The sequence below is a fragment of the Miniopterus schreibersii genome (assembly GCF_964146895.1).
Source record: "Miniopterus schreibersii genome assembly, chromosome: 3".
Classification (NCBI taxonomy): domain Eukaryota; kingdom Metazoa; phylum Chordata; class Mammalia; order Chiroptera; family Miniopteridae; genus Miniopterus; species Miniopterus schreibersii.
In genome coordinates this window covers 69,436,272-69,462,682 of record NC_138103.1, presented here as the reverse complement: position 1 = coordinate 69,462,682, position 26,411 = coordinate 69,436,272, and the positions used below count along the sequence as shown (strand labels likewise).

At 42.3% G+C, this 26,411-nt stretch overlaps 2 protein-coding genes across 4 annotated transcripts in view; one reads left to right on the top strand and one right to left on the bottom strand.

The window, feature by feature from the left end:
• Positions 1 to 704, bottom strand: part of MRPS27 (mitochondrial ribosomal protein S27) — a 77,380-nt gene extending 76,676 nt beyond the window's left edge. The window contains exon 1 of one of the 2 annotated variants that reach the window (XM_081131124.1): positions 543 to 704. In XM_081131124.1, coding sequence (XP_080987250.1) covers positions 543 to 615 — 73 coding nt within the window. In that variant the 5' untranslated portion in view covers positions 616 to 704. The remainder of the gene's footprint in view (positions 1 to 542) is intronic. The other variant, XM_081131123.1, reaches the window with a different exon arrangement.
• PTCD2 (pentatricopeptide repeat domain 2) lies at positions 705 to 26,272 on the top strand. Of its 2 annotated transcripts, XM_081131121.1 has the most exons (10): positions 705 to 840; positions 2,148 to 2,240; positions 5,096 to 5,225; positions 9,409 to 9,526; positions 12,302 to 12,380; positions 12,795 to 12,886; positions 14,682 to 14,795; positions 16,194 to 16,268; positions 21,889 to 22,002; positions 25,452 to 26,272. In XM_081131121.1, the coding sequence occupies exons 1-10, from the start codon at positions 729 to 731 to the stop codon at positions 25,671 to 25,673; spliced, it is 1,149 nt and encodes a 382-aa protein (XP_080987247.1). In that variant the 5' UTR covers positions 705 to 728; the 3' UTR covers positions 25,674 to 26,272. The 2 variants fall into 2 exon arrangements, with proteins under 2 accessions (XP_080987247.1, XP_080987248.1); XM_081131122.1 differs by lacking the exon at positions 14,682 to 14,795.
• Positions 26,273 to 26,411: the final 139 nt, after the last annotated feature.

Sequence of the window (26,411 nt, the reverse complement as noted above, 5' to 3'; positions counted from 1 at the left end):
ACCCAGGTACCAAAGCGCTTCAGAAGCACCACCAGCACGCAGTCTGCAGGCGGAAAGCTGTAAAAAGGAGGAGCAGCCAAAAGCTGTCCAAGGTCCCCGGGCAGAAACCAGTAACTGAAAACTCTCCCGCCGACGGAGGACCGGGGCTCCGGCCACACGGGAGGGCTGGGGACGCCGCTCCCGGGGAACCTCGGCGGGGAGGCCACCGTCGCACCCCGGGTGGGCGCGTGGGGGCTCCTCAGGACCAGCAAGGACAACCACGCTCACGCACAAGCCCAGCAGGGCACACGCAGAGGCGCTCGCGCCTGGGCTTTCTCTGCTCTCACGCCTTTGGAAGGACAGACGCTATTACCTTACGAAAGGAGATGGGTCGCAGCCCCTACCTCCCCGTCCCACGCCACCAAACACCCCAAGTGGCTGCTCCAGCAACTAGATCTCAGAAGCATTTCCTCTCCTCTTGAAAGCCCACCGCTCCCTTCACTCGAGGAACACCGTCCTCAGGGACCTAACGGAGCAGCCCCACGAAGGCAGCAGCCACCAACCTGCCAGGGAGAGAGGAGACAGAGGCCCTCTCCGCGCCAGGAGGACCGCGCGCCGCACCACGGGGGCCGCCATCTTGGAGCGCACCACGGAGGACGGCGCCCGGGGGCGCGGGAAGAGGAAGGGGTGGGGCCCGCGCCGGCCGACGCCCCGCCCCCGGCTCCGCAGTTGGCGCGGCCCGAGACGGCATGGCTGCGGCGCTCCGGCCCGGGGAGCGGACGGTGCCGCGGGTCCTGCGGTCCTTGGTGTATCCCGGGGTGGGCGGCTCGGGCTCCACCTGCTGCCGCTGCGCGCTCGGAGGTATCCGCGGCCTCGCGCCGGGAGGGGGGAGGGGGGACACAAGGGACCTTTACCCCTCAGCGGGCACCGCTTTGGAGAAATAACAGCCCCACTGTCACCTGCCTACTGGCCCGGAGCAGCCGAGCGCGGCTTCGCGTGTGGGTGCAGCCATGGCCCCTGGGTGTCGTGGACACCCCTGTACCTGGGATCCAAAGGCCAGCGGGCCGGGGGCTTGACCTTGGGGCTGTGGCCTCCCGCGGGTGGGGGACGTTGCTCTGTGGAAACACCCCCCCGCCCCCTTGGGTGCAGTGTCCTGCAGAGTTTGGGAGCAGAGTCCCAGCTCTGCAGCTGACAGTCTGAAAGACCTTGAACAGGTTCTTTCATTCGTAAAAGATCCCTTAATATCTTTCGGAAAATGAATTGGAGAAGCCCGAGGAGTGATAAAATATATAACACTTTGTATCAGGCATTATTCTAATGCATTTTACAGAACATTCCTTTTCTCCTACAACACCGGTGACAGAGTACCATTCTTTTCTCCATTTACAGTGGCGGAAACAGCAGGTATATCTGATTTGCCCAGGGTTAGAGGGAACTTGTAGGGGAGGGATTTGAACACCGGCAGCAGGACCGTAGAGTTCCGCTGTAACCACTTCTATGGACTGGCTCTGCATACAGCAATATTTATTGTTACCTTTTTATTGCAGTACCCAGAGCTCTTTTAGTGAGTGATGCTTTGGCCAAGCTCTGCTCCATGCACAGCCCAGCATCCTAAAGAAATGATAGTGTTTCCCAAACTCACCTTTTCTGCTAAGTTGTGGCCAATAATTTCTGATATATATCTTGAGGATACTGAGAGTCCAAATCTGAGAGGCCATACTCCTCATTTCACAAACGACAGAACTGGGAATTCCAGTGATCACACTATAGCTTTTTCCATTACACTATATGCTGCTACCTAGGTATACCAAAACAAGATATTCCCCTTTTGCATTTAAACAATAGCCTTTAGTTTGTTTTAAAATTTCCTTGTCCTTTAACCAGATGGTGAATGTCTATTTGTCTTTCAGATCCCAGATTCCTTTCATCCCATCCCCATACACAATCACTAGCTCCATTTACACACATAAACATAACTTGTCTTGCTGAGGATCTGCATTCTCTGGTATTTTGGAAATGTTTTTTACCACCAGGGTGACTGTTATATTTGTATCTGCCTAGATAGATTATTTATACTAAGTGAAGATAAGATTGGTTAGTAGAGGCAGTCATGTTACTAAGTATAAAACAGTCAAAATGATATTACTTTTTCTTTCTCTAATTTTTAGCTAAAAGATACCTACTTACAGATAATATTGTGAAATTAAAAGAATTTCAGCAAAAGAAGGTGGTTATTGCACACAGTCTTCCTGGTACCAAAGGTAATTGAATCTGTTTTGTTAATTCTTTCATTGTTCTGTCCTTCAAGTTTTCTCTGTCTCTACCCGTATTCAGTCTCTCCTTCAATGTCTCAGAAAAATTGAGATGATTTATTCTTAGTTTCCTAGTCTACCCTTACATGCACCTTTCATCTAATTCTCTACTGCTGCAGAGTTTACAGCTCTCCTCTTATCCCTGCACCCAGGATCCCAGAGAAATACTAAAGCTAGTGCTGTAACCAGTCCTCTCCTGATCCATGCCACTTAAAGGTTCACGGATCAGCAGCAACTCCGAGGCTGATTGAAATGCTAAACCTCAGGCCCTAGACAGTTTGTGTGCCCAACGACATCTGAGAAGAACTGCTCCAGGTGACTGGCGTTCAAACTTTTTGATGCCACCCTTAGTAAAAAATACATTTTATGTTATATCTCCAATACACACATACATATCTATATATAAATGAAATAAAATGAAACAAAACAGTGCTATGTGTGATGATGCATATTCATATTTTCTACCCTCTGCTGGAAAAGTCAGTAGGCTAAAACAAAGATTTCTTTGAAAAACTAGCAAAATATTGACAATTATTGAGGCTGGGCGATGGACACTTGGGAGGTCATTATACTGTTCTCTGTACTTTCTGGTAGTTTGAAAATTTTTATTATGAAAAGGTAAAAATGCAACAACATCACTCACCTAGGTCCTATTCCCTTTCAGCATCTGAGAGGTCTTGTTACATTCATTCCCTCTCTCCTGCACACTGAGTTTTTCCCAGTCCTTCAAAATCCTTTGTAAACACAGCAAGACTCTCCTCTTTTTTAGTCACTCTTTCTTTATTTGAAGTTTGCAAAATTAGGGCTCCATGACATTATCTGGTTGTTATTTCCAATTGTCATAGTCTTTCTAAGGCTGTGATGGCTGTGCATATGTTCTGAAAGGCAGCTAATGTAGTGGTGCCAATCTACTCCATTGTTAGAGTGATATTTATTAAATCCTGTCAACATTTCACCCTTGTAAGAACCCACAGTGGTACTGTGTTATATACAGCATCATGTGCAAACTTAACCCCTGGCTTCGTAGCTCATCCATAATGAACCTTACCCTTTCTGGAGTCCAGTGTTAATGTAGTCACAGTTCTTCCCCCCCCTCCCCCCAGTTCTGTGCTGTTATTCATGATTATACGTAGAATGCCCCCCTCTTCTCAGTTTCTTCAACCCTATCCATCCCCTTCCTTCCTCTCTGGTACTTCTCCCCTTCCACCAAACCTGGTCTGTTTCTGCTGCTCTGATTTTTCTCTTCTCTATTATTATGTTTATAGTCAGTCATTGTTACCTACTCCATCATTGTTTTCAGGTAGCTTTCTATAAATATATCTTGTTTTCTTGACTTTGCTCTTTCAGGGCAGGAACCATACCTCTTGTGTATGAGTATGTGATAAGCACTTACATCTTGATTGATTAGTTTTAAAATACAAATTACATCTGTCGAAATTTTGGATTCTTAAGGTTTATTAGGAAGGATAAAGAAGTACAAGATGTAAAGGCATCCCATTGAAAATCTTTTATATTGGAAATTGTTTAGAAATATTTAATAGAACAAGTCCTCTTAAATCTAAGAGGCGATAGAAGGAATGAAAAGAGGAACAATAATGTCTGTGCTTTATTTGCAGTTACTTGCTGCTAGGCTCTGTGCTAAATGCTTCATGTACATTGTCTCACGATAACCCCATGACGCAGGTGTCATGAATCAGGTCTCACAGACAAGGGTCTCTCCATAGTGTGCAAGTGGCAGAGCCTAGATTTCACCCCAGGTCCTGTCTCTAAAACCTTTAACCATTATGTGGTTCTGCAGGTAAAGATTGGAGGGTCCACTAGAGTATCTCAAACCTAGTGGGCTTTCTTTTCTTGTAAGTCGAGAGCAGTGTCTACCTCAGCTTCCAGGTCTTGCATTTTTAATGTATATTGTGCCACTTTTTAAAGCAGCATTCCTTCTAAGCTCTGGACCTTGGAGCAAATCTTGTAGACTTCTCATGGCAGTTTCTGTTACTGAGAACAGCCCTGCCTTCTGGTGCCTGCCTTGCATCTCACTTCACATTCTGGCGAGAATACAGACCCTTCCTAATGCCAAGAAGCTATGTTTCCTTTTGGTGTTTAATGGTCCCCACAGTTGATCAGACACAAGACAAGGGACAGAGACAGGGCATGAGCACCTTGCAAAGGTGATCTTACTATAATCCCTATGCGTTATATAGTTTTATTTTATTTTATTTACCCCCGTACATTATATAGTCCCATGGCATGCTTTCTAACACTTGAATAGAGAGAGACCAAGAGGAATGAAAGAGTTAAAGCTGGGCCAAATGAAAGAGACACAAACTATTTCTGAATCATGTGAGTCAAGTACTGTGGGTGAACCCATCTTCAGTTCACATTTTCCTTTCAGTTTTCTTGCTAGGTGCTCTGCCATTTGATGGTTTGGATATCTTGGTTACATTTCCTTTTTTTTTCTCCTCTCTGGTGAATCACCTATAGGTACAGTTCTTTGGGCTAAACCTCTGGGATATTCTCAAAGTAGTATGCATAAGGATTACCCAGGTAGTTAAAAATATATACTCTTGTGCTCCTGTTCCCAGAGATTCTGTGTTAAAAAGTCTTGAGTGGGGCCTGGGCTTTGCTCCTGTGACACAGATGCTTTGTGTCACACCTCTGACAGTGCACTTCAGCAGGCCAGCCCGTGATGGGAGCTGCAAGGCCATGAGCCCTTCTCAGTGCCCCTTCGCAGTGCAAGCCAGGTTTTGGCTTCCCCTTCTCCCTGAGTTCAGCCTTAGTAATGGCCACCCCACTGTGCTTTCTTCTAGAAACCTATTTGAGAGACTTAGAAGAGAAATTAACCCAGAACAAGCTCATCCTGAAGGAGGAGTTGAGAACCTTACTTCATTTGTGTGAGTCCCGGGATGATGTGGAACTGGCTAAAAATGTCATTTACAGGTGAGGCATTTCCTTAGAATTTTGCCAGCCTTTGTCTGTTCTTACTCTGTTCCATTTCCTGAACAGTCTCATCTGCTTCCAAGGTTTAGGCATCACCTATGCACTGATGACTGCTAAGTCTCTTATCCAAATGCCTGACCTAAGCTCCAAATATTTATATTCATCCTTTTAGCAAACATTTATTGGGTTCCTACTGCATGCCAGATGATGGGGATAGAAAGACAGATAATCCATGTCCCAAGAAATCACCAGCCAATTCACTAACTCTACTTACACGTCCCTTAGGTCTTCACATTCATCTATACACATTTCTTTCTTTTGCTGTATTTTCTAACTGACCAGCCACACAGGGCAGATATCTAGGAGCCTCTTTCCTCTAATCTCATTTGCTCCCCTGCCTGACAGGATAAGAAATCCAACAGCTTCCATGTTCTTGATCTCTCTCATCTCTAACCTTCCTCTCTGTGTCCCTGTTTCCAGTGCCTTAGTTCAGGCTCAGCGTCTCTCACTTGAATCACTTCAGTGGATGCCTAACTAGTCTCACTCCTCCAGGCTTATGCCTGTTATGTTCTGTTGTGTCTGATCCATTGTTAGACTTTAGCATATCCAAAGGAACTCTCATGAAATCTTAGTCTGCTGTTAGGAAACCCAGCAAAGGCTTCACTCCTTGGGAGAAAATCAACAGCTTTCATTTTAGAAATTAAGTTCATTGCTTCTTTTCACCATTCTTTAAAGATATATTTCTATACATGGACCTACATTTATATTGTACGTTTACAGAGAGAAATACAAGGTATTCATATATAGAATATTGGAAGAATATATACCAAAAGTTAACTGTGGTTCTCTCGGAATCACACATTCTATATTTTTTGTCTAAATGTGTACCTTTCTGATTTCTCCAACTTGTCTATAGTGGACATTAGCAATTTTGTAATGTGAAAAAAAAATAATGTTATTTTTAAAAAGGAAAATAAAAAACAATTACAGGAAAACACCCAAAAAGTAGAAAGAACAAATGTGTCGCAGATTTTGCTGCTTCATATGTCTCTTGCTGCATAACAAACCACATCAGAATGCAGTGGTTTAAACAGCCATTATCTATTATTTCTAACAAGTCTGCAGGTCAGGAATTGAGGCCCGTCTCAGCTGGGCGGTTCTTTGTTGGTGTTGACTAAAGTCACTTGCTCATCTACAGGCCACTGGGCTGAGCTGGAAGGTCCAAGAAGGCTCCACCTGCATTTCTGATGCCTCAGTGTCCCTCTACGAGACCCTCACTGTCCTTATAGTGTCTCACCATTCACAAGCCTAGCTTAAGCTGCACTAGCCCACAGCACACGTGGAAGCTGCAGGCCTTGAGCTGCCCAGAATTGGCACAGCTTCACTTCTGGTAAATTCTCTTGGTCAAGGCAAGGACCCTGCCAGCCCAGATTCACAGGAGGGGAAAGGACTCCACCTCTGGATGGATGGAGCAGTGTGAACATAACAGGGAAGGGAGGAATTAATGGTGGCCGTCTTTGGGCCTGTCTACCACTTGTATGAAAGCACTGTTAATATTTTGGTATACTGTTCACCCTTGAACAACGTGGGGGTGAGGGCTGCCAGAAATTCACATATAGTAAGTTATAAATTAACATCGTGGATTATAAATTAGCATAGCAGATTCCCAACTATAGGTTGAAAATACATCCTTACCAATTATTTTCATGTAAAGATTTTATGATTTTGATAGGGTTTATTTTACATAGTTGTAATTATTACTGTATATGTAATGATACTGTTTTCTAATTCATATTATAGCATAAATGTTTTTGCGTGTGAATCATATGCCTAGGAATCATATTTTAATGGATTATACCATATTCCATTGTAGTTAGGTGTTTTAATTATCTGTGCCCCTGTTGTTGAATGTCTAAATGATTCTTACTTTTCACCAGTATAAATTATGCCGTGATGAGCAACTCTGTGCATAAAACTTATTCTTTATTTCCTTTTTGGGTTCAGAGGGTATGAACCTTGTAAAGCTCATCACTCTAAACTGCTAGGTTATCTTCCAGAAGCTATACTGATTTATAGTCACACTGTATCAGCAAACCTAATTCTGTTACTTCAGTTTTATGAAGTTGAATCATTTAAGACCCTCTGCCTGCTTTACTGCCCAAAGCTTCAGATGTTTAAAAGAGCAGTAAAACAGGATGACATTTTGAACACTCTTTCCACTCTGTTTTTCTCATGGACAGTCAAAGTATGACTCATGGTTCCTTTATTGATGCTAGTACCTCTCCACCCAGTTGCTGCCCTTCTCTCTACTTGTGGACAGCTGGGCCCGTGGGGAGGTGGCTGGGCCAGGGCCTAACCAGCCTGCTGCCTCTCCTGAGACGGGCGGCCCACTGCTGCGGAAGAGTAGGGGGCCGAAATATAAGGTCTTCATTGAGCCGAAAATGAGGAGCAACTTAATCCCATCCTAATCTTGATCGCATTGGTTTACTGAGGGATTTTAGATCCGCTGACTGGAAAAAGGTGATACATTATCTCTGTGACTATCTAGGAATTATAATTAGTGTGAATTTCATGTAAATTAAGAAAACTTTTCTTTAGGCTTTGTTTTGTTTTTCATCTGGCATAAGTTTCTCATGAGACTATTTACTGAAATATATTGATTTTTAAAGATGTTTTCCTCAGCATATCTTACATTTTATAAGCACTAACATATATGGAAGACTAGCTGTGTTCCAGGCATATCACCTCATTTAATCCTCACAAAAACACTGAATTCTTTTCTTATTTCCATTTTACAGATAAGGAAACTGAAGCACATAGTGGTTAATTTGCTCATGGTTACACAGTGAATAAGTAGGAGAGCTGGGATTTGAATTGTCAGTTTGGAATGAGAGTCTAAAAATCCTTATTTACTACACTGTGTTGCCTTTTAATAACTTATTTTTTTCCTGCTTTATTGAAGTGTAATTGACAAAAATTATATATTTAAGATGTAACAACTTGATGTTATGATATAACTTAATTTATAACTGTTGTAATGAAGCAATGAATATTTTTCATAGCTTCTAAAATTGGAATTTGAAATGTGTCTTTAAAAGTACACATTACCATTCTATTTGGTAGTTGAGGGGAGTCCCCCAAAATGTATACATGTTTTAATAGCTGATAGCTCAATTTTGAAAATAAAATGTATTTTAATAAACACTGCCTTTATAATTATTCAAAGTGTCTATATACATTTTTTTGGGACATCCTGTATATGTTTAGGGTGGACTATTCATAATGCTACTGTGACTTTCCTCAGTGATTTCAGCAGAAGGTTAAAAATTATTCTGTTTTTTAAAGTCAGAGCTGTCCCTGTGGTATTTGGGATTTATTCACAAAATGAATGAATTTTTCTAAAATCTGATTTACAGTAATCATGATGTGCTTGTTTTGTTACCACATTGTCTTCGTAGTGTCTAAAGCATGAAGAGTTGTTATTGAAAGTGAAGTGGTGCTAGCCATTTGCATTCCTGTAGTTCTAAATGGCAGGCTGGCCTCTGGAAGAAATCTCAAGCCACAGATAAGACACCACTGCCTTTGAAATTTGCCTTTTCCTAAAACTAAATCTCAAACCAGCATTTAGCTTGTTTAGCTGGGTGATTATAGCTCACATATGCCTTTCCCAAGCTTAGGGAAACAGATTGATATAAATTGTAAAATGCATCTGTTGGTTATCTGCCATCCTAGATGCAGATGAAGCCAGTCTTGATGGCGACAGACATCACCCCACCCCTGTCCTTTGCCCCTCTGTAGGTGGGGCCTGTACAGAGACAGTGCATTCTGATGGACTACAGATGCAAGACCCCTGCTGTTCCCTGACATACGCTCACACTCAGTCAATCCCGATGGGTTGTTGATAAATGGAGAAGATGATTACAATGCACATTTTCTTCTCTGTTATTTCACAGGGTGCATGGGCCTCCAACAAACCTTGCTTGCTTACTTACTTATTTAGACACCTGAGGTATGTCTGCACCCCAGGATCCCTCTGATTATCTTCAGTTCTACAAGCTTCCCTCCAGACTGTGAGAGTACTCATTCTTTGTGTCTCCAACACCTAGCAGAGTGCATGCCAAGGTCTGTCTGTCCTCTATCCTGCATCACACCATTTGGCTCATTGAATCATTTTGATTACCAGGTACCATGCAGAGAACAGAAATGTCACTTTGGGGGAATATAAGTTCGGACCACTGTTCATGAGGTTGTGCTACGAGTTGGATCTCGAGGAGTCTGCATTGGAGCTCATCAAAGACCAGGTTATTGTCTCCTGATTGCCTTCCCTGCCAGTGTGATTTCCTGGTGCTGAGGATGAGGTGTTTTTAATGATGTCAGCAAAGGCATCTCCCATATATGCATTTTTATTAGAGAAAGGCTGCTGAATGAGCTCTTCCCCACATTTTAAGGTTCCTTTGGAGTCAGTTCAAATCCTATGAAGAGGGGTAGGTCTCTTTATACAGAGGTATAGAACAAGTGTGGAGGAGGTGTGGGTACAGACTAGAAGGTATCTGCGTACCTTGGATGTGTGTCCACCTGGGACTGGCATCCTGCTTTTGAGGAGCTTTTCCTGGGGGACAGTTTAAGACAGGCTACCATTTTAAGATGGCCTTTCCTGTCCTTCACCTGTCCTTTTTGTATTTTCTGGTTGAAGACCATGTTGTAAAGTGCTTTTCCATTTTCAAAATGCTGTCATGTATTCCAATTTTCTTTTCCTAAAACAATGAGAGCAATAATTATTTTAAAATTATTTATTGAATATTTACTATGTCCTCAGCTTAAGCACTTTATATATTTCATTTGCTTCCCACAATAGCCCTGGTGAGCAAGATGCAATTATTATTTCCATTTTACAAATGAGGAAACTGGGACTCTGAGACATTATAAATTTATCTATGGTCAGAAACACTGGTTAAATTTTGGGGCTAGGTCTGGCCACCTGGGACATTTTAGTGTTTTTAGGGACTGCCATAACTAAGTTGTCTTTCTGCCTCTTACTGTTTTTCATGTATAGGGTTCTGTCCATGGTGGAGCTGCTAACTCTCGGCTTGCCCCTCTTCTAAGGACACTCATGCATTAGAAAGATAAGCATACTATATTAGTAAGCAGAGAAAAGGTGGTTTCAGAACAGTGTGGATTAGCTAAGCCTACTTTTTCTAAAAGAAGAAATACACATACATATTTACATTTCAGTATATATATTAAAAATCTGGAAGGATAGACACTTAACTACTGCTTGTCTGGGGATAAAATTATAGGAAATTCTCACTTTTTACTTTATACAAGTTTGTATTGTTTGACTGTTTTTACAATAAGCATGTGTTAATGTTGTAATTAAAAGAAAATGAAAGTTTTACTATAATAAATCTAGGAGTATAGTGATAAAAACATAAAAAATGAATGTAAAGCTTTTGTTTTTGTTTTGAGTTACCTGTGTGTGAAACGTTCACGTATGTGTGAGTTTCCTGGCCTTGTGAAATACACTGAGTTCAAGTCAAGTGACGTAAAACCTAGTCCTTTTTCGAGAACCCTGGGGTGTGGCCAGTATGGTAGCCACTAATCACGTGTATCTCTGGAGCCCTTGGCCTGTGGCTATACGTGTGAAACACAGGGTGGGGCAAAAGTAGGTTTATAGTTGTTAGTATGGAAAATAACACAATAATGAATAAATAATACAAGAATAAACTCTGTGTTTTGCATACTCACAACTGTAAACCTACGTTTGCCTGCCCTGTGCATGATATATTTCAAATACTTGCTACGAGAAAGAGAGTGTATAGTCCTTTTTAGTGATTTTTTAAATATTGATTACATTCGATGTTGAAATTATATTTTGGACTTAGTGAGTTAAGTAACATTATCAAAACGGACTTTGTGTATTTTTTACTTTTTTAAATGAGGCTACTCGAAAATTTAGACTCACATACACGGCTTGCACTTGTGGCGTGCAGTAGTTTTCCATGGACAGGGCTGTTCCGAGGCTTCCCATCACACTTAGAGTCAGCTGAGACCCCTCAACGTTACCTAGAGGCCCTTGTGGTCCCTCATGCCTGCCACTGCACCTTGCTCACTGCAGCCGGGCCTCCTCTCTCAGACACGCCAAGCCTGCGGCCCGAGGCTGGAGCCCTCTGCCCGCCTTGCTGAGCCCTACTCCTTTCCTGCACCCAGGTCTCCTCTCGGAGAGCCTCGCCTGCCCGCCTCGCACCGCCTTCCCTATCCCTGGGTCCTGTTCCAGTGTCCTCATGGCTCCCACTGATGCGTGGAGTTGCATTTCTGTGGTCTCGCTTGCTTTACTCAGTTGCTCCTGGTCTTCCCTGCCGGAGTCTGAGCTCCCGAGGAGATGAGCCCCGCTCGCCGTCGGGGCCCGTGCCTCGTTCCTCACCTCTCCGCCCTCGGCACCTGGAACAGGGCCTGCGTGGTGGGCGCCAGAAAGGACAAACGAGCGAGGCACTCACAGCATATTTCAACAGCATGCCATTCAAAACGCAGAGAACGTTTTAAAAATGTTTTAGTGAATTATTATTTATTTAATAATTGTGATTATTAAAGTGAATTATTTCAAAGTCAACAATCAACTGTATTGTTCGTTTGCCAGGAGAAGATCTTAGCTACTTTAGACTTTTCTGCCTTAGTCCTCAATTACGCTTCTAGCTGCCATTTCATGTCAATACGCTGCCACCCAGGTCCCAGGACCGCCCGCCAGGGTTAATTGGCTTGTTTCTTTCTCCTAAGCGTGGCAGAAGCACCTTTCATGAAAATGTTGTTCACCTCATTCCTGAAACCCAGAGACCTCTTACTGGACCTCTTGTCTCTTGTTTAGTGTGCCCATTGCCAAAGGTGTACACCCAGGAGAGCGGGTAGTGTTTTAATTTTTTTGAAAAAGAAATCCTCGGTATATCAGAAACTTACTAGAGAATTCAGGAGCCCCATGAGTAAAGTGGACAAAAATAAGTCCTGGACAGATAAGATGCACTGTAAGGAAAATAATCCCTAATAGTTCTAACTTTTAACCAAACTGTATTGTTTTTCTTCGTTAGCAGTTACAAGGTTTCTTCTTAGACTCTACATCATTCAATATTCTGATGGACATGTTATTTATGAAAGGCAAATATAAAAGTAAGTATTACAATTTATGTTTGCTGAAAAATTCTGCTCTCTTTGCTGGTACAGCACTTAGGAAAAGCAATGGACCGTGCACAAATGACCTTTACATTCCTCCTCAGTGCCTGAACTAGGGAGACCTCATCCTTTACGTGTGAAGCATTATTGCATCGTATGTCATGCTTTAAATGAAACACCCCAGATTTTACTTACGCTGACATGATAACAGGTTTTAAATATCTTCCTGTATGACCTGATTGTGAATTTTGAAATTTAGTTAATTGCTAAATGACTTTGACAAATAACTTTTATTGTGCTAAATACATTTTTTAGTGGGTGGTGCTGATTAGACCTCTGGGGATCAGCAGTAGAGGACTGAATTCACTAGACTGCATCTAACAGTGCCAGCCCACTCCTGGCTTTTGGCAGGTGCTTTGGAAGTATTGATCGAGATGAAAAACCAAGATGTGAAGTTCAGCAAAGATACCTATGTTCTTGCTTTTGCCATTTGCTACAAACTGGTAAGACTCTCTCCTGTTAACCTTTAGAGCACTGTGGATAGTGTTTAAAAGAGGATTTTTTTTTTTCTCTACAATAAAATTTAGCTTCTCAGAAGTCTGTTTTCCATCTGGTGTGGATATTTCCATTTTAAATGTGTTCGTTTTTAGAAACCTTGAGTTAGCCACGTCAGACAGTTTTATTATGGGGAAAGCAATTTTGTCATCTCTCGCCCTTCCCTGGCAATTGCACAGAGTGAGAACAGGAAACAGTATGCTGGGTTTAAGCTCTGCTTTCGAATGGTCTAGGCTCATGCTGGACTCTACTGGTCTTTAATAAACATATGTGACATTAAAATGAACTTTTTGGGGAGAACATGCCATTTAAACTCTGGAAGCTTAATGAAACCTTTTATGCTAAAAACAAAGGAACACCAAGCAAGGCAGAAGAACATGGGCCATTGAAAAACTTCCCTGAAAAATGTAGCAGTACCAATTTTCCAAAAAAGAGGGATAGTTGGGTTATAGTGCAGAAAGAACTAACGTGGAAACGGTGAAACTTGGAGTCTGGTCTCTACTTTCGCATTAACTGGCTTTAAACTGGTCACTTTCCTTATTTGTAAAATGAGGGGCTTGGATTCAGGGGTCAACAAACTTACTTTGTAAAACGCCAGATAATAAGTATTTTAGGCCACATGTGGTCTCTGTCACATATTCTTTGTGTTCTTACAAACATTTAAAAGGGTAAAAACCACATTAGCCATAAGCTGGATTTGGCCTGAGTGTCATAGTTTGCTGACCCCTGGGTTATTAGATGCTCCTTTCCAATCACACCGTTCTGTGATTCTGTGAAACAGAAGGCCAGTAAAACTCACAACACTTCAGCATCAGCTATTCAGCACTGTGATACCCAGTTTTCTGACCTACTTAGAGAGGCCTCCCTGAGTGTATATTGAAGTGGAGAGAATTTAATTCTGCCACTGCCAGAGGGCCAGAGGACTTTTCTCCCCTGTGCTGTGTCCAGGAATAACTTGCTTCACTCTAGAATCTGGAGGTGAAAAATCGAATGGGGCAGCCATTCCAAGTGCCAAGTCAGTTCTGGGGACTGTCCTCTCTCGTCAAGTTCAGGTTTTACTTTAGGATTTGAGTTGTGAGTTGTGTCATGACAGATTACATAGATGCAAAGCTGATGCTGCTCTCATAACCTAACCTACCGACAGCACGAACCAAGAAGAGGATTCGGCTTTGCCATTGCTGCCTGCTGGTTTGTGCATCACTCACATTCTTGGAGGGTGTTTTTTTTGTGTGTGTGTTTCTTTTTAAAGTTTTCTATTTTCTGGGATTCTTTCATGATTAATGTTCCAATTAGTGTTTATATTTTCAGATATTTGACTGTGGATATTTTCAGATTGGAAGGCCCCTCAGGAGAAGTTTCCCTGTGCTGCCGAGCTATAATACTCTATTATGGAATACAGTAGCAGGCTAAATCTCTATACTTTTATGTTATGGGCCTCATGTCTAGAAACCCATCCACTCAGATACAATAAGACCTGTATGTTTGCTGGCGAAACTCCACCAAGTCAGAAAATTGACAAAGAGCTTTAAAAATAAAGTTTGTTTAGATTTGAGCCGCTAATATATTGATAACCTGGTCTATTTGTAAATCGTCTCTATATGGTTCTTAATCATTTAATGGGCTTAAGATAGGGTCTGGGAAATTCTTGCAAAAGGAAATCTAAAATACTGAGCACTAGTGATCATTTTATTCAACTTAAAGCTTCATGGCATTTGTTGATTGAGCAATCCCATCTCCTTCTAGAATAGCCCTGTGTCTTTTAACGTCTGTGCTACGTTAAGGGAAGAAGCCCTAATCAAAGGAGATGTCCTCCCCAGGAGGGCGTCTTGTTTTGCTGTGGCGCTGGCTCTGAATCAGGTAAGGCTTTGGGGTGCACATAGGTGAATTGGGAATGGGCAGGACGTTACCACTTTCGTTTCTTTTATTTATTTATTTTTCCCTTCGGACTGTATCATAAAGAAAATGTCCCTATAAAGAGACCAATGCCTTTGGTGCCATGGCAACCTGCATCTATACCTATGCATCCAAAGAATGTTCCTGTATACAGTTAAGGACATGACATGAATTGCTGTTCAGAAGGGGCTGGCTGAGATCTTGTGGAGAATCAGTGAGGGAAGCCACCCTCTGAGAGAAATTTCTCAAGTAATTAAAATGAAAATTTTAGGTGATCTGTTTACTATGTGACATTCTCAGAGAAAGTTTTTTTAAAATTTAATTTAAAGCATTTAATTTAATGCTCTCCAAAGCCGAATTCACCTCAAATGACTGAGGACTCCCACAGTGAGCCCACTGTAGAACTGGGGTCCCTTATACAGTTCATAGTTAGACCCAGATGCTGTTATTTGGAAGAGACGTCAGTGATCGTTTAGCCTCCCCCCCTCACTGAACTAATGGAAGCTGAGGCCCAGAGAGAAGACAGGACCTCTCTGTCTCCACCTCAGTGAAGGACAGTTACCGCTGGAACCCCGGAACACCCCCTCTCTTGAAGCGCCCTCTCCAGATGTCCTATTCCAAAGCCAAAGAAAATGTGAACTACTTTACTCTACAAATACGCACAGGCTTTAATCTCCCTGGCCATTGGGAGGAGGTATGGGATTGGTTTTCAATAAGAAGTCTCTTGGCTGCTGCCACAGTGACATACTGCGTCCCGCACGTTGGCTTATCTATGTCAATCCCTGATTAGCTTCACCTTTGCCACCAAAAGGATCCAGAGAATTTCTTATTACTAGTCCGAAACTCTGTTACCATCATTAAACAGGCATTTAGGCTTTGCACTTCAGGTTGTGCCCCTCACCTGTGACAACCGCCTTGCGGGCTCTTTCTGGGACAGGCAGTGGTGGTCTCCTCTCAGGGCTTTCCCTGGACTAACCTGCGCTCCAGCACCAGGGTTGCCACCTCTTCTGTGGCGTGAGGTTTCTGCTGTGTTCTGATTATGTCAAAGATTGTCAGAGATAGGTGTGTTTTTGTTTTTGTTTTTGCAAGCTCATTTCAGTGGGAAAAGGGGAAATGTAAACTTCATGCTTCCCTCTTAAAAACTGGAACTCAGGCAGGGTGTTAAAACATTTAGTAACGTGACACTATAGGACACATTTTATAGAATGTTCGTTCTTGATTACCAAAAAACTTTTTTTCTTTGTGGACCTCAAAACCCTGGTGCACCATGAACAGGAATATCCTGACATCTTTAAGTGATCTTCCTGATAGCAGAGTAATGTTCATATGACGTAGGGTATAACTTGTTTTTCTTCTTTCTAGAACCAGGTGGAAAAAGCTACATCCATTTTTTCTCAAATCATGAAGCCAGAAAGCATAATCTGCACTAATTTAAATGTAAGTGACTTCTTTATGGTTTAAAGAAAGGCTAGAAATGTACTAAAATGATGTCTGGAGTTTTTTGTCTGTGTATAATGACTTTTGATCTCTCAAGAGCTTCATTCAATTCATTCATTTGCTGAGCTCTGTGTGAAAGTGACATTGTAGCCCCTGTGAGAGGAGTCAACACAGCCTGTGCTTCCAGGAGTTTGTTGATAGGTGGGAAATGTAGATATGCTCAGATATAAGGCATGGCTAAATGCTGCAGGCATAACACGTGACTACCAAAGGCGGTAGATGTAGAGAGAAGGGAGATAGACCCTCCAGTCTCTACTAAGACTTGAGAGAAACATGTGTGCTGATTGCATCCCATCCTTGTACCTAACTCATGGAGTCAGTATATCTGCGCTGCATAAAACGGTGCCTGACGTGGCGAGTGTTCACTCAGTACATGTTAGCTATGTTCATGCTTATACTGCCAGCCTGCCATGGCCCATCTGCCGCAGTGAGCAGTCACCTACCTTTCCTCTCCCAGGGCTGGGTGCCTCAGCAGAAATGTCGGGTCAGAGTAGGTGGGTCAGCCTGTAAAGTTCATAGGCTCAAGCAGGGCTGGGAGGCCAAGGTGGCAAAGGTCCTAAGTCCATGGTTCAGGTCATTTGAGCCAGCAATACCGGTAAGCCAAACAGCCTAGGAGGCCCAGTCCTCCAGCAGATGCCGTATGTCTTGATCTTCTCTGCTTCCTACTGGATGTGGACAGCGTTGGGGATCCCAAGTATGTAACTGCTGAGAGAGAGAATGGCCTGTAGATGCCCTCATTTCATGATTGGACAGAAGTAGAATTACTAGGGTTCCAGGTGGTTCATAGCATCACAGGAAAGAAACAGGGTAGTGTGGTGAGAGGAGTTCTATGTGGACTATTTAGAGTTGATGTGAGGTTGTAGGGATCAATAAGGATTGGTGGTGAGACATCGAAGGGAGTGAGATTGGCAGCATTTTAATATAGTTTAACTAAGGTACCATGCTAGGTACTTCATGTTTGTTGGTTCACTTTATACAACACTGTCAGAACAATGTCTCCATACTATAGATGTGAAAACAAAGTTTCATGGGGTAAGTAAATCACCCAAGTTCTCACAGTTAATTAAAAAGCAGAGTCGAGTTTTAACACCAACAAATCTGTTTGACTGCAAAGCCCAGGGTTTCCCCACCACTCCAGACCTACAGGTTCTGCCTCTTCTCCAGGACTGGGACTAGCTGCTCCTCCTGAGTAATGAACATAAGACTGGATGTCAAAATTGAACCTGCTGTAGTGCACATATTCCGTGCCCTTGAATTTAGATTCCTCATCTAGTTCATTCCTTGGCTATCTCTCACAGTTGTCATGAGAATGTAGTAATGATTTTTTTCCCCAAATGAGAAAGTACTTTGGTGGAAATAAAACATGAGCCTGCTGAGAGTGAAGCTGTCCACTCATAGGAGGAGAAATCCAGAGCATGGTGGGACGTGCACTCACGAGCCAGGCAGCTGGAGATCTCCTTTTCTCTGATTGCTGGGAGGAAGGCAGCTGGTAAATGTGGTGGGACTGGCAGCATTCAGGCAAGAACTGGATGAGGGACCTTGAGCTGATCTTGACTATGAATCATCCCCTCCATGAATTGGGTCACAGAATTATCTGTTGTCAGGAAATTTAAAGATAGTTTTATTGTTTTAAAATTCTCACTTGGGAAATTCTCCCAAATGTCCAATCTAAATTTCTTGTATTTCAATATAAGCCTGTTTCATCTTCCTCAGGAATGATGAAAAAGAGAAAATTGCCATCCTCAGGTTTAACATAATCTTTCAGATTCTGGGTCTCAGTTACTAGAACAGGTTTTTTTAAAAAATGATTTAATGGGCCCTAGCTTCTCCAAGGTTGAGTCATCCACTTAGAACCCTTAAGGGCAACTTGTTAGTTTTTAAGAAATGGAAGCCTGACAAGTAAACTGAGTAGAGAGTCTGTTCAGTCAATATTAGCAGGAATAAATGAAGTTTTTTTCCTGATCTACTTTAAAAATTCATGCCTTATACTAAATTTTTTTTCTGCTGCCAATTTGAATTTGCATTTACCCAGTTATTCCCCCTCAATTTTCTTTTCACTGAAATTGCTCCTGCTGCCAATAAGACCTAGAGGGTCCAGCTTCCCATTTTCCCAGTTAATATGTGTTATATATGGCTCTAATTTAGCAGATGATCTCATCAAAGCACATACATGTCGACTCTGTCCTTTTAGTCTAAATTTAAACCCATCCATCTCAAAAGAACTATGGCCCCTCTTTACCAACGCTGTTCAATATCAAAGGATTAATTTCTGCTTTCAAATAAGTCTGAAAGTATCAGGGACCAGCACAGGTCAACTTTCCATGGATTCTATTTTATTTCTAATCGTTTCTCTAGAAATCTGGCAGTCTCTAAATGGAGGCTCATTTTGGAATTGAATTACCTTGCAAGTAATTTTGCAAGGTAATTACCTTGCAAGTTAGTTTTGCTGCTTTTTAAATTTATTGACACAGGTGAATGTTTTAATGCCCTTTTCTATTACTACTTACTAAAGCCTCTTAGGCTGCACAAGTAGGACATGAGACATGAGTCATTTCTCATAAATCCCTTTGTGGCAGCATCTCACCTGTATGTATAAGTTAAGAATTGCTTTTGGGCGGGAACGGTGTAGACTCCAGAATCACAAGAGTTTGCACAAATGAGAGGCTTTCTCTTTCTCTCATGCGGGAAACCAGAGGTGGTCAATCTAGGGCTGGTGTGACTTCCTGTGATGTCCTCAGGGACGCAGCCTCTTTCTGTATTTCCGCAGCACCATCCTAAGCAGGGACACCCAGCCATTGCGTCGCTGTTCCAGCAAGAAGGAAGACTGGGGAGGGCAAAGACGCTAGCACCTTTTAAGGAAGCTTCCCCGTTGTCAGCCAGCAGGTGATGGTTACATGTTGTTGGCCAGGGCTTAATCCCAGGGCCTCACCTAGCTGCAGAAAACCTGAGAAATAGGGCCTTTGAGTTCCATATATGATGGCATCAGTTAAAATTAGGGAGTTCTGTTATCAAAAAAAGAAGAGCGAATGAATATTGTTTAGAAAACTAGCAGTCTCTACCACGGTATGATATTCTATTTCAAGTATAGCAAACTTTAGAAGAAAATAAAAGAAAAAAGAAATGCAAATTTCTGGCATGCTTAGGGCTTCTTTTTTGGTCAAAGGTATCCAATGATTTGTCAGCATTTCCTGACGCCTCACAAAATAAGAGGGTAGGAAGTATATGTTCTTTTATTAGTTTTTCGTACCAAAATTCCCCCTGCTCCTTGCTAATTCAATTTTCCTAGCCTTTTGTTTGACATCTGTAAGATTAAAGCAATGTGCTGTTCCCTGATTTAGCTTTTCTTAATTGCACCCTGAAACTTCAGTTTGAGACAAGCTCCTAGCTTTAAGTTTTCTCTTTGCCTTTCATCAGTAACTGCCTTATCTATTTTGCCCTTCATCAGTATATTCATAAGGTATTGAACCTTATTCTTGAAATCCCTACAGAATCAGAGATAGTTGCTGGAGGCAAGGAGAGAAATTGGGAAAATTTATGAAGAAAAGTTGAAATCTCCCAGGAACACATCATTAGTCATTTCTATCATGGAGCCCCAGGAGGTTTATCCTTGAAAATTGCTGTGCTCCCCTTCTCATTCGTTATTATTGAGGGTCTACTAGGTGCCAGGCACTGGCTATGTTGCATTTAACAAAAGTAGACTTGTCAATAGGACAGCCCACTGCCAACCAAATGCAGTTTTTATTAACAAGGGTGTTAAGAACTATCAAGAGTGGATATCTTACCCTCCTTCCAAACTACGAGATAGCCTGCTACAGTTTCGTGGATCCTGGTAGAGTATATGAGACATCAGGAAGTGAAGGACAGTTTATGACTCACAGCAATAGCAGTAGCCATACTATTAGCATTTTACATCAGTTCCCTGAGCCTTGATTCCCATAGGATGACGTGAAGAGGTCTATATGCCTCTTACACACACAGGGGCTTACATTTTAAGAGAGGAACCCTGAATTTGGGGAGCCCAGATATCTTATAATGGGCAGTAATTATCCCTGCTCTTTGTTCTGGATGACACACTATATGTGTCTCTCTTCCCAGACTGTTGGTTATACAGACATCCTTGAGAAGATAGTTTGGAATAAAGGCTGTTAGTGTTTCTGCTCAAATGTGAGACCCATGGAGGATTGTCTCTCAACAAGGGGTGTGCTCATGATTTTGCCTGTGCTTTAGAACACTGAACTTAGATCGGGGCCTTGGGATTTAGTCTACTTGGGACCATTGCACTCTGTCTTAATCAATTGCTCAACAAACATAAAATGTTAGAGGTGGACTATCGAGAGAACTGCACTGGTTTGGTATAGAAAAGAACATCTCTTCCAAAAAAAAAAAAACCTTTCCTAAGGATCAAGAGCCTTAAAAATGTTTACACCCTTTGACTTTGTAATTTCACTTCTGGGAATTAAGACTAAGAAATTAAGTTCATTTTAAAAAATGTATGCACATTTATCAATATGATAAAGGATGATATTAATTTATTTGATGCATTATTTTAGTTATATGATGGATTGCTATGCATGCACATTCTTCATTATAAAAGAGATTTTCTTTTTTTCTAAAACTTTTTTTTAATGCTATAAGAAAATGTTCCTTGTATAATAATTTACAAAAAGCAGAATCAGATTTTGGGGAAAATTAATATATTTGGAAGATAATACTTGAAATTATAAACAATGGTTAACATTGGTTGGTAAATTCTGAGTTATTCTCATTTTATTTAAACTTTTCTGTATTTTTCCAATTGTCCTAATGAACATTGGTGATGAGTGAGGACAATGTGTTCCTTTTTCCTTGTGTGGTTTCTATCTGGTGGAAGGTAGTTAGTAACATCATTCTGAAAGCCAAGTACAGTACCCAGTTTTGACAGTTCCTTCATAGCAGCAGTACATGTCGAAGTGCCTCACTAGGACCTTAGCTAGCTCCCACTGTTACATGCAGCAACCTGTGCTCCTGGAATTTCTCAACCAAAAAATTATAAGTAAAAAAGGTAAAGGTATCATTTACCCTAACCCCCGCCAATCTTAAGAGATCGTCTGATTTCAGAGCCTCTGAATCTAGAGGCAATAGGGAGGAAGAGACTGAGAGTAATGCTAATTGAGTAACCTTCTGTGTGCTAGTATTTTATTTAGTGTTCACAGTAACTCAAAATGTGAGATGTAAAGTTTTTTTTCCTCATTTACAAATAAAGAAATTGAAAGAGAGATTAAGTACCTGCCAGAGTCACACAGCTAATAGTTGCCGGTGCTGGAAATTTAGCCCCTAATCCGCGTTCTCTCCATTTCTGTCCTTAGGCAAGTCTCGCAGTTGTGGTATTTTGATTTGCCACTGGAAAACAGGTTTGGGCTGGCGGACATGCATTTGAAGCATTCTTTTGAGCTTGTGCAAGCAAATGAATTAGGAGATAGCATGAGAACGGGGTGGATGCCTGTAAACGTAGGCTTCTGCAGCGGTGCATTTCTCAGTGTGGAATACTGGCTCAGTCTTGTTTTGCATGTTTCTTACTCAGCTTATGATCCATATCCAGTCAAATATGTTGAAACCCCTGATAGAGATACTAAAGGATGCCACAGAGGAAAATGTATCAAGATTTGTGAAGAAACTTAAGTTCTCAGAAGAAGTGGTGAGTATGTGGCTGCTGCAGAAATCATTTAAAGCTGAAGGGCACTCTTTAAAAAGGCTGCTCCTCAGAGAGCTGGTAGAGAGGGCAACCTCTCCCTTGCTCCTGTAGTAAGATTCCTCTGTGTGGGCACAAAGATTTTTTCCCTTCAAACAGAATATATCCTCCAAAATGCTAGGAAAGCTTTTTCCCTTTACATTAGTTATTCCTCCACACTGTTTCCGTGGGTCCCTGCCCCCTTTTTCTTTAGCCTTTCTCCTCAAGCCTCCGATACCTTCTCCCCTCTCTTCACTCTCCGTTGATGGCCTTGCTTCCTGTCTCGTGGAGGAAGCGGAGCCATCAGAAGAGAAATGCTGCCATCGACAGCCTTCCCGTGCTCTCCCTGTCTGCCCAGCCGTCCCTCCTGACCTTGTGTCCTAGAGCTCGTCCCCTCTGACCCACTCCAGCCAACAATAGGCTGTAGTCTCTCCCACCTTAAAAACAAATCTCCCTTATTTACAAATCTTATTTACAAATCTCCCTTAAAAACAAATCTTCCCTAAACAAAGGAAAAGACATACCATGTGTTTAGGTAGGAAGGCTCTACCTCCAGAGGTTAAACCATGTTAAAGCTTCTATCATTAGAATTGTTGTCTTAGCTGCTGAATAAATAAATGAACGGAACCGAATGCTTTGCACAATTCTAAAACACAATTAAATAAAAGTGAGGAAAAAGAAGCAATTTCTAAAAGTTGAAAGCAGAGTGAAACAGATGAACCCCTTAAGCACACACAGAGGAATTATAGGTCATTTGAAATTTAGCAGTTTGTACATTGTTCATAGTATAGAGCCTAAGGGGAAAAAAGAACTGCAAAGGAAGTGTAGATTATTGTCAACGATCATATTGTTAGTGATGACATTGGTACTGTCATTTTGACAACAAAGGGGCCTGTGGGTTGGTCCTCCCTCCCTGCTTTTCTCCCTCCTGCCCTCGCTTTTATAGTGCTGGTCCCGGCTGGTGTCCGAAGTGGCGGGACTGGCAATAGTGGCAGGTGGCTGCCTCCCCTCTGCTGCGCTGCTGCCTTTCAGTCCTGTCCCCCTTCCTCACTTCCACCCAAAGGCTTCTTCCTGCTGTTAAGGGGATATGATTGAGTTTAAAGCTTCTTTCTGTTTGAGGCCTTAGCTCTGTGTAGGTTGTTACCCACCCAAGTCCTTTTGGAATATGTTAGAAAAGTAGGGGCACTGGTTTTCAGGTGCATAGTTGTGTGCGTGGTACGCAGCACTGACACACGTCAACCAGTCATCCCTTAGATCTGGTCCATCAACATGCTGTCCAACTTTACAACTGAAGCATCCAAAGGAACTCCGCACTGAAAAATACTGATTGTTTTTATCTGAAAATTTCCCCGAAAGCCTGTAAGACAGATTTTCTTAGAAACACACCCGGTGGCTCAGTGCATCCCTTGGTTGCTGTGAGGCACTCGGGGAACTGCTTGTTGTGAAATGAACTGACCCCTGTAACCCCGGTAGCTTTTGAGCTAGTTCTAAATATGTTTGTGAGATTGTGTGGAGTCTCCTATGGTAGAACTCTGCATTTTACAAATGCTCTATTTAGTGTTTGTACCAACTGTTACTAACAGTGCCTTACGTGTGGAGATAAGGTGGTATGCCGCTAGAGGAATGTTGAGAGAATTGTTGATTTTCTGCAATGCTAGAACTGAAACCACTCAAACAGCTATTTAGTCATTGATTTCTTTTTAAAAACTAAATTAACAAACAATGCAGTATAATCTCTTTTCTGCTTAAACTGTAGAATGGTCCTGATGACACCATTTAATATTTTTGTAGGGATGTGAGGGAACTGATGTTGTTTATACAATCAGAGCAACGTTGCCTCCAGCCCGGCACATTTGCTTTGCTTTTTTGGAAGCCATATGCTGCACATTAGGTCACTTTACCTTGAACATGAGGACTGAACAAGCTATTGCTGTTAAGAACATTAAGAAGGGCTTAAACTTTTTATCTGATGGTTCAGTGGGGAGCCCTTATTTGAAAGGAAGGTGTGCAGGTAACAAATAGGATTATGATATATTTAGAAGATGACCAAAGGATATGTTAGGGACCTTGGTTACAATGAAACGTCATCAAGAAATGTTGTTAGGTTATATTGTTAATAAGGATTAAACTACATAAAACATTGATCTTGTTCAGAAAGTAGCTTCACATTCTAATTTAGAGCTCACCCATTTTTGTAGAATTAAATACCATCCATGTACTTGTGACTCTGAGTCACATGCTGTTCTCCATGCTGCACTCTTCCACACCAGCACCTCTTGACATTGCCCCTTACACATCTCACAGGCACCTCAGTCACATCCGAAGCAGGACTCCTGGCTTCCCCGTGCAGGTGGGTCCTCTGCCTTCCCCATCTCAGTGAATGACGTCACCCACCCCCAAGTCATAAAGCCCACGTTGGAAAGGTGTCTTTGAGCCCTGCCTTTCCTTCACCCCTTCAACAATTAATCTTAAGAGTTTAACCCTAAAATATATGTCCTGTGCATCTACTTCTGCGTCTTTGCTATATGTTCCCAGTCATAACTGTCATCCTCTCATCTGGGCTGTGGTGGGGCCTCGGATCAGTCTCCACATTCTTGCACCTCCCAATTCTCTACACAGCTTTATAAGCCGAAATCAGATCATGCCCCACATTGTACTCTGATGGCTTTAGAATAAATTCCAAAAAACTTACCATGCGTAACACCGACGCCAACATTCAGGCGATGGTTGCAGGAAGTGGGGAGAGGAAGCGAAGGAGAAGCAGGTGGCCGTAGAGCTGCGCATACTCGGGGGCTTAGAAGGCCCTCGTATTGTTTTCTGCCATCACCACAAGGCAATCTTGGCCGACAGGACACGGAGTGACGGGGCATAGCCTCACCGTTCTTGTGAGAATCTGCACGTTCGTCCTGTCTCTCGGGACTGATGGTGTCTTCATTCTCACCTCAAACACACTCTGAAAAGCTCCAGAATGGAAAGTGTTCCTAAGCTATCACAAAACATTAAAAAAAAAAAAAAAAAGATTTTCAATCTCAGGGGGAAAAAACAAATAACCTTACCATGCACCATAAAGCCCTACATAATTTGGCCCTGCCTCCTACTGTGGTGATTAAATTGGACAAACTTATTCCATTATTTTGTGAGAACTCCTTTTCCTGGTATGTTGTGTTGTATAGAATGTGCCATTTAAATCCCCCTTTTACGAGATATTGGGTATGGTTTTCAAGTACAGATTCTGAATTTTGTGTGTAGCTTGTGGAATCCCCTATAGCTAGTCATGTCTCTGTGCCCCAGTACCCTGGTTTTTACCACTATACACTTATATTTCTACACCTTTATGCCTGCTTCTTGGATAGAAAGAACAAAGAAAAAAGTCATGCATAGATATAATGATTTGCTTTTTTTTGGTATTTTTCCAGCTGGCTAAAGTGAGGGAAAAAGTGAAGGATGTTCCTGCCCTTCTGGCCACATATGACGAGCTCTATGGGAAACTGCACATAAATGGCCAGGTCACCACTCACACTCTGGATGCTCTGCTCTGCCACACCCCCAAACACCTGAAATCCCACATGGCAATTAACAAGAGGACAGTCAGCCGTCGGACCTTCCAGCCGCTCAGCCAGTCCCTGTTGGCTGAGTAACTCTAGGTCCAACCCCCCGAGTTGGAGGGGGCTTGCTTCTAGTGAGTTATTGGTGTCCTAAGAAATCAGCACTGGACTCCAGTGGACTCTGTACTAGCACTTGGTCTCCTGAATTTCCGTGTTCATTGAGTGCTGGCGTGCCGACCTGAGAAGTTAGTACATTGTGCCACTTTGAAGGTCTAGATACAAGTGAGCAGAAAGCTCAGCTCCCTCAGGAAGGAGACTTGCCCTGGCAAACTGCTGAGGATCCTTGAAGGAACGTGGTCATGGTCTCCAGTCCAGCTTCTGGTACCAGATACCCAGAGCAATAGTGGAAGGAATTGCACCGTAAGTGGTCAACTCGACTGAGTGGGGATGGTGGCTTGCTGGATTCAGATGTTCTGAATCCTTATACCACCATGCTGAGAAGTAGCCCAGGATTCTCTCACTGCTTCTGTCATCGTTTATCTGTGACCCCAGACAAGGTTCTTGAGCCTTCATGTTTCCATCTGTAAAATAATAGTGCCCATATGAACCCGTATTGATCTGAAATTTTCCTGCAAGTCTTAGTAGGGTCAGATTTCCTCAAAAATTAATAAAAATAAAAAAGGTTTCCCAGATTTCTTGGGATTATGTTTTTTCTCAGCAGCACAAACAAAACCAGAATTTAGCTCTCAGAAGTGGTAAGTAAGTTCAAATGATTACTGCTTTGGTCACAGGCAAGCCATGTGCTTTTCAAAAGAAGTGCCAGTGAAAACC

What these genes read in the sequence shown, in the direction of transcription:
- PTCD2 (XM_081131121.1), top strand. Translation starts at nt 729, where the DNA reads ATGGCTGCGGCGCTCCGGCCCGGGGAGCGGACGGTGCCGCGGGTCCTG. An exon ending in TGGCGCTGGCTCTGAATCAG is followed by an intron (nt 14,796 to 16,193) that starts GTAAGGCTTTGG and finishes TCTTCTTTCTAG; the next exon opens with AACCAGGTGGAAAAAGCTAC. An exon ending in TAATCTGCACTAATTTAAAT is followed by an intron (nt 16,269 to 21,888) that starts GTAAGTGACTTC and finishes TTTCTTACTCAG; the next exon opens with CTTATGATCCATATCCAGTC.